This window comes from Coregonus clupeaformis, chromosome 35 (assembly GCF_020615455.1).
Source record: "Coregonus clupeaformis isolate EN_2021a chromosome 35, ASM2061545v1, whole genome shotgun sequence".
Taxonomy (NCBI): Eukaryota; Metazoa; Chordata; class Actinopteri; order Salmoniformes; family Salmonidae; genus Coregonus; species Coregonus clupeaformis.
This window is the reverse complement of record NC_059226.1, coordinates 28618842-28626870: the sequence shown is the minus strand read 5'-3', so window position 1 is coordinate 28626870 and position 8029 is coordinate 28618842. Positions and strand designations below refer to the sequence as shown.

At 40.8% G+C, this 8029-nt stretch overlaps 2 gene segments (V, D, J or C); both read right to left on the bottom strand.

Moving 5' to 3' along the window:
* Positions 1–719: 719 nt before the first annotated feature.
* Positions 720–1188, bottom strand: LOC121551814. The segment is given in 2 exon segments: positions 720–997; positions 1100–1188. Coding segments are annotated over 2 exon segments (321 nt in total).
* A 2023-nt stretch (positions 1189–3211) lies between these two features.
* On the bottom strand, positions 3212–5606 carry LOC123482549. The segment is given in 4 exon segments: positions 3212–3336; positions 3449–3539; positions 4030–4391; positions 5567–5606. Coding segments are annotated over 4 exon segments (618 nt in total).
* Positions 5607–8029: the final 2423 nt, after the last annotated feature.

Here is an 8029-nt window from a genome sequence, read left to right as displayed (position 1 = left end):
GGACATTTTTTGTTGGGGTGATACATTTTTTGTTAGGGCAAATCAAGTCTGACATTTTAAAGTGGAAATGTAAAACTTGAAAAGCCTTTTTAAACCTTGAATACGCTACAGGTTGGCATGAAAATTATCAACATCTGTATATATCTCCTGCTCTATTCATTGATACCATCCATATCTTTCATTCTTCTCTCGGTGTTTCAGATGTTTCATATGGGATGTTCAGACTAGATATGTTTAATCTTTTATAAAATGCTGAACAGCACAGAAACAATAATATTTGCCTATGTGGGACCATATAACTAGTATCCCCTCTTGGGAGTCTATTGTGGAGTTCCTCAAGGGTCTATAATTGGTTTATTACTGTTTTTAGTTTAAGTGTATTTCTGTTTGCTGATCACATTAATATATTTCTGTCTGATAAAGATGTTCAAAACATAATAGCTAATATGAAGTCTGAATTGCAAAAAAACATACTTCTTTGTTAATGTAAATTGTGTGCTTTTCACTGTTTATAATGTTTGTGGATGTTTTATGTGGATAACATTGATATCAGTGGACAGTGTGTTTTCCACTACTGTTGAGTAGTGTGTGTGTGTGTGTTTAAAGAACAGACATGCCTCATTGCCTCTCATACTGGGATCAGTGTTGATCAGTTTTTGTACTGTGCTGCAGCATCCTGTGTCACTGTGTCTCTGGCACAATAATAAACAGCAGAGTCTTCAGTCTTCAGTCTTCAGGCTTTTCACCTCTAAGTACAGCTGGTTTTTGGAGTTGTCTTTGGTGATGGTGAACTGACCCTGGAGAGACTGGGCATAATAAGCAGAGGTTCCATCGTCAATGTATCCAATCCACTCTAGTCCTTTCCCTGGTTTCTGATGGATCCAGTGCATCCAGTAGATATCCATTGAGAATCCAGACACAGTACAGGACAGTGTTACTGACTCTCCAGGTCTCTTCACCACTGGCTCAGAGGAGGTGAGTGACTGCCCCTGAACAGCTGAAAAACAGACAGAGTTTAGATGACTGTGAGCCACCAGTCAAGTAGCACAGCTCCTCTCCTCTCTCCTACACTGGACAGAAATAACTCCAGTTAACTCACCTGAGATGAGAGCCAGGAGGAACACACATTCTAGAAGTTTCATTGTGGGGAAGTTCTAAGATTCTGGAAGCAAATTAGTAGACTGTGAGTGGCAGTTGTGACTGGGGTAGATGGTCTGTGGAGTTCAGTTATTATAGCAGACTATTGGATTGGGAGGAGACATTCGATCTTGGTACACAGAACACATTTGCATCTCTATGGTGTTAAATGGTTTTTGCCTTAGAATTGGTCTACATACTACATACCCCTTGACTTATTATACATTTTGTTGTGCTATAGCTTGAATTCAAAATGTATTAAATCATTTTTTCTCTCACCCATCTACACACAATACTTCATAATGACAATGTGAAAACATGTTTTTAGATATTCTTGCAAATGTATTGAGAATGAAATACATAAATCTCATTTACATAAGCATTCACACTGAGTCAAAACTTTGTAGAAGCACATTTATCCGCAATTATATCTTTGAGTTGTCTTGGCTATGTCTGTATCAGCTTTGCACATCTGGATTTGGGGATTTTCTCCCATTCTTCCTTCCAGATTTTCTCAAGCTCTGTTAAGTTAGATGGACAGCGGCAGTGAACAGCAATCTTCCAGTAATTCCCTAGTTTGTCAATTCGTTTCAAGTCTGGGCATTGGCTGGGCCACTCAAGGACTTTCACATTCTTGTTCTGAAGCCTTTCCATCATTGCTTTGGCTAAATGCTTGGGGTCATTGTCCTGTTGGGATGGAAATCTTTGCCCCAGTCTGAGGTCGTTTGCACTCTGAAGCAGGTTCTCATCAAGGATTTGCCTGTATTTGGCTCCATGCATTGTTAACTCTATTCTTACCAGTCTCCCAGTCCCTGCCGCTGAAAAGCATCCCCATAGCATGATGCTGCCATCACCATGCTTCACGGTAGGGATGGTGTTAGACAGGTGATTAGCTGTGCCTGGTTTTTTCCAGACATAGCGCTTTGCATTCAGTCCAAAGATTTCAATTTTTGTCTCATCCGACCACATAATCTTTTGCCTTATGATCTCAGAGTCTTTCACGTGCCTTTTTGCAAACTCCAGGTGTGCTGTAGAGACTCCAGGCATTCACCAGATTGGCGAAGTGCTGTAGAGACTGTTGTCCTTCTGGCAGGTTCTCCAATCTCAGGCAAGGAACTCTGTAGCTCTGTCAGAGTGGTCGTTTGGTTATTGGTCACCTCCCTGACCAAGGTCCTTCTTGCCCGGTTGCTCAGTTTGGTCGGATGTCCAGCTCTAGGCAGAGTCTGGGTAGTTCCATATTTTTTCAATTTCCCAATGATTGAGACCACTGTGCTCTTAGAAACTTTAAACACTCTAGAAACAGTTTTAAGCCTTATGCCTCATCACAATTCTATTTCGGAGATCTACAGACAGTTCCTTGGACTTCATGTCCAACAATTGAATTGGCCACAGGTGGACTCCAATCAAGTTGTAGTGACATCTCAAGATCAAAGGAAATTGGATGCACCTGAGCTCAATTTGGAGTGTCATAGCAAAGGGGTTTGAATACTTATGTAAATGAGATATTTCTGTATTTCATTTTCAATAAATGTTTAAAATAAAAACATTAAAATTGGGGGTCATTATGGAGTATTGTGTGTAGATGGGTGAGAAAATTAAAGGCTGTAACACAACAAAATGTGGAATAAGTCAAAGGGTATGAATACTTTCTGAAGGCACTGTATGTTGGCACTGTTGTAAATAAAAATTATAACACCTCAAGGTGTACACTGCTCTTTATTGGCTATGTATATATTTATTCCCAAAGTATTTATTTTTATAGAGCATTTATTTTTATTCATATGATTATATTCTATTGAAACACAGAGGGTCATATGTGGTGCTTTTCGTTGATTCACAAGGGTATTCCGTTTTAGTACAGGTCCTGTGTTGTTTTGTATCACTGTGGGTAGCGAGCACAATAATACACAGCTGTGTCTTCAGTCTGCAGACTCTGTCCTGTTAAAGTTACTGTGCTGCTGGACGTGTCTCTGGAGATACTGAACTTGTTTTTCATCTTATCACTATAATATATGTTACCACTGCCGCATATATATCCAACCCACTCCAGTGCTTTTCCTGCAGGCTGTCCTACCTAACCTGTACAGTAGCTGGTGCTGGTTAAAGAATACCCAGAGACCTTACAGGAGAGGGTCAGAGGCTGTCCAGGCTGCAGGGTCATAGAGCCTGTCTGTGTGAGCTCAGTCTGACAGAACACACCTGTAAAACAAAACAAACAAAACAGTATAGAACTTTTAGTGAATCATATTTTCCAATTATTTTACTGAATATTACTCTATTGTTTGTTCGTATGTCGCTCCCCAAAACTCACAGGAGGCCCATGCCAGCAGCACCAGCAGGTATGCAGGAAACATGGTTTGTGTTGAAGTTAGACTGGTGGGAGCTGCACTTGTTAATTCCGACTGAATGAAACACAGAAACACACGTTTCTTTATATACAGAGAGAAAAGGGGTGGAATTTTGCATACAGTTGAGAGAGTTGGTATAAGAAGAGAGTGAATCAACTAGTATCACACTGACATATTGAGTAGATTGATTGTTATGAGCTGCAACAACCTGCATTACAAACTTTGGAATCTCACTTTGTTTACAGCATCTTATTACTATAAAAACAATTATCATTGTCATCAATGTTTCTTGCAATAGCACAGAATATAGCAATCTAACTGTTGGTGTCCCTAAAGGATCTATACTCGGCCAATTGCATTTTCATTTGTGAGATATTTATATTATTTTCAATAAGTATATGTTTTTAATATTTTATTATTTTAGATATAATTGAGCATATGACCTGTATGTGAGAGTATGGTATGTGTCGACCAGTGTGTGTGTTGTTGATGACATGGTGTTGATGCTGACAGAGTGGATCATAGAGTCTTTTTAGAGACATACTGAGATCAGTGTTGACCAGTTTTTGTATGGCATTGCAGCCTCTTGTGTCACTGTGTCTCTGGCACAATAATAAACAGCAGAGTCTTCAGTCTTCAAGCTGTTCAACTGGAGAAAAATCTGTTTCATGCTATTTTGTCTGGAGATGGTGAACCGACCCTGAACAGACTGGGGGTAGTAAGTGCTACCACCATCACTGCCAGTAATAGCTGCAACCCATTCTAGTCCTTTCCCAGGAGCCTGTCTGATCCAAGCCATCCAGTAGCCATTTATGTCTAAACCAGAGGCTGTACAGGTCAGTTGGTGGGATTCTCCAGTCTTTTTAACCACTGATCCAGACTCAATCAGCGTCTGACTCTGAACACCTGTTGAAAGAAAGAAACATTAGAGTTAATAGCTGGACTCAAAATCTCACATAATAACAATCTGAAGGTTTTCTTATAGCAATATTAAAGTTTCCACCTGTCAGGCCTATTATCATCAGTAGAAACACAGTAGTAAATGTCATGATGAACTTAGTATGATGTGTCTCTGTTCCTCAGGCTAGTCAGTGTGACTTTCATCCTCTCTGCAGTGAGATAAGTAGTGATGGAAGAGCTGAGAGTTTTGCATTGACTCCCCCTCACAGCATGGGAAGATCACAAAGAGTTTATACAGTCCATGGATTACTTCACTACTCAAGGGGCACTGTATTGTACATCTAGATGATTGTTAAGCGTTTAACTTACTTCATAAAATGTTTATCACAATTATTTAAATATTCTTAGTATAGGGTATAGGGTTGTATAGGGTATTTTGACCAAGTACTTCTTTAGTATGTAAAATCTGGACATACTGGATTCATAATGATGCTGCCTAGTAAACACCACATGTTCTGCTAACAAGCATGCAATTATACTGTATTTCATGCCATAACAACCATCCAGTTAACCTAGCTCGCCATCTAGTGGCCTGATTAGGGATGATTAGTCAAACCCATGGAAACAAACAAATAAAACGAGAAGAATGCTACTAAATTATATCATTGCATCACTAGTTCAATATCACTAGTTCTGTGCTAATACTGTGATATTAGTATAAGTATTTCTGCCAGCTAACATGTTATGTTCATAAGGGGCTAAGGGTTTTAGTACAGGTCTGGCCCTGGTTTGTATCACTGTGGAGCCGTGCACAGTAATACACAGCTGTGTCTTCAGTCTGCAGACTTTGACCTGTTAAAGTCACTATGCTCCTAGCAGGGTCTTTGAAAATGCTTAACTTGTTTTTTAGTGAATCTTTGAATCTAATCGTTCCACCACCCCAAATATGAGTACTCCAAAGAGTACTCAGAGATATTACAGGAGAGGGTCAGACTGTCCAGGCTCTATGGCCATTGGGCCTTGCTGGGTGAGTTCAACACCACAGTGCACAACTGTGAAAAAGAAAACAATTGACGACGATCCAAAGTAACTCAGCATTACTAATTAGTTGGGCTTTTGAAATAATAATCCTTAACTTCTTATTTGTGTGTTTCTATCCTCCCAAATGGAGAGCGACTCACAGGAGGCAGCTGCCAGCAGCAGCAGAGATGCAGGGAACATGGTTTGTGTTGAAGCTGAACTGGTGGAAGATGCTCTTATCTACTCCAACTGAGTGAAGGACAGCTAGATACTCCTCTTTATATACAATGCATTAGGAATGTATTCAGACCCCTTGACTTTTTCCAAATTTTGTTACGTTACTGCCTTATTCTAAAACGGATTAAATGTTTTTTTCCCCTCATAAATCTACACACAATACCCCATAATGACAAAGAAAAAACTGTTTTTTATTAGTTTTTTAAATATCACATTTACATAAGTATTCAGACCTTTTACTCAGTACTTTGTTGAAGCGCCTTTGGCAGCGATTACAGCCTCGAGTCTTCTTGGGTATGACGCTACAAGCTTGGCACAACTGTATTTGGGGAGTTTCTCCCATTCTTCTCTGCAGATCCTCTCAACCTCTGTCAGGTGGGATGGAAGTGTTGCTGTACAGCTATTTTCAGGTCTCTTCAGAGATGTTCAATCACGTTCAAGTCAGGGCTCTGGCTGGGCCACAGAAGGACATTCAGAGACTTGTCCCGGCCGCTCCCTGCGATGTCTTGGCTGTGTGCTTAGGGTCGTTGTCCTGTTGGAAGGTGAACCTTCGCCCCAGTCTGAGGTCCTGAGCGCTCTGGAGCAGGTTTTCATCAAGGATCTCTCTATACTTTGCTCCGTTCATCTTTCACTTGATCCTGACTAGTCTCCCAGTCCCTACCGCTGAAACACATCCCCACAGCATGATGCTGCCACCACCATGCTTCACCGTAGGGATGGTGCCAGGTTTCCTCCAGATGTGGTGCTAGGCATTCAGGCCAAAGAGTTCAATCTTGGTTTCATCAGACCAGAGAATCTTGTTTCTCATGGTCTGAGAGTCCTTTAGGTGCCTTTTGGCATACTCCAAGCGGGCTGTCATGTGCCTTTTACTGAGGAGTGGCTTCTGTCTGGCCACTCCACCATAAAGGCCTGATTGGTGGAGTGCTGCAGAGATGGTTGTCCTTCTGGAGGTTCTCCCATCTCCACAGAAGAACTGTGGAGCTCTGTTAGAGTGACCATCGGGTTCTTGGTCACCTCCCTGACCAAGGCCATTCTCCCCCGATTGCTCAGTTTGGCCGGTCGGCGAGCTCTAGGAAAAGTGTTGGTAGTTACAAACTTCTTCCATTTAAGAATGATGGAGGCCACTGTGTTCTTGGGGACCTTCAATGCTGCAGAAATGTTTTGGTACCCTTCCCCAGATCTGTACCTCGACACAATCCTGTCTCGGAGCTCTACGGACAATTATTTCGACCTCATGGCTTGGTATTTGCTCTGACATGCACAGCCAACTGTGGGACCTTATATAGACAGGTGTGTGCCTTTCCAAATCATGTTCAATCAATTACATTTACCACATGTGGACTCCAATCAAGTTGTAGAAACATCTCAAGGATGATCAATGGAAACAGGATGCACCTGAGCTCAATTTAATAGCAAAGGGTCTGAATACTTATGTAAATATCTGTTTTAAATTTTTTATACATTTGCAAAAATTTCTAAAAGCCTATTTTTGCTTCGTCATTATGGGTTATTGTGTGTAGATTGATGAGGATTTTTATTTATTTAATCCATTTTTAGAATAAAGCTGCAATGTAACAACATTTTGAAAAGTCAAGGGGTCTGAATACTTTCCGAATGCACTGTAACAAGGTTTATGTTGAAGCTGCAACTTTTCTTCTCCAACTGAGTGTCTCCTGAGTGGCGCAGTGGTCTAAGGCACTGCATCGCAGTGCTAACTGTGTCACTAGAGATCCTGGTTCGAATCCAGGCTCTGTCGCAGCCGGCCGCGACCGGGAGACTCATGGGCGGCGCACAATTGGTCCAGGGTAGGGGAGGGAATGGCCGGCAGGGATGTAGCTCAGTTGATAGACCATGGCGTTTGCAACGCCAGGGTTGTGGGTTCGATTCCCACAGGGGGCCAGTATAAAAAAAATATATATATGTAAGTCGCTCTGGATAAGAGCGTCTGCTAAATGACGTAAATGTAAATGTCAATGTAAACTGAGTGAAGGACACACCTCCTTATATACAGAAAATAGCTTATTTGCATAGAGGTGAGGGAGTTGGTATAAGAGGAACAAGAAGAAAAAAATCTAAATTGTGTATATTTGTTATAAACTGCATCAACCTTTATTACTGACTGAAATGAAATACAAAATTCAGTGAACTTTGTACTGTCTCTTTATTTACATTATGTTATTAAAATCACCACAATTATTATTGTCATCAATGTGTCTTGAAATGTCACAGAATATAGTAATCTAAATGTTGGTGTCTCTCAAGGATCTATACTCGGCCCATTACATATTTAAATGTGTATTATTAAGTTTACTTCATATTCTTATCCAAGTGGCAGGTGTTATTTTAGATTGAATTGAGAGTATAACATGCGTATGACATGGTATATG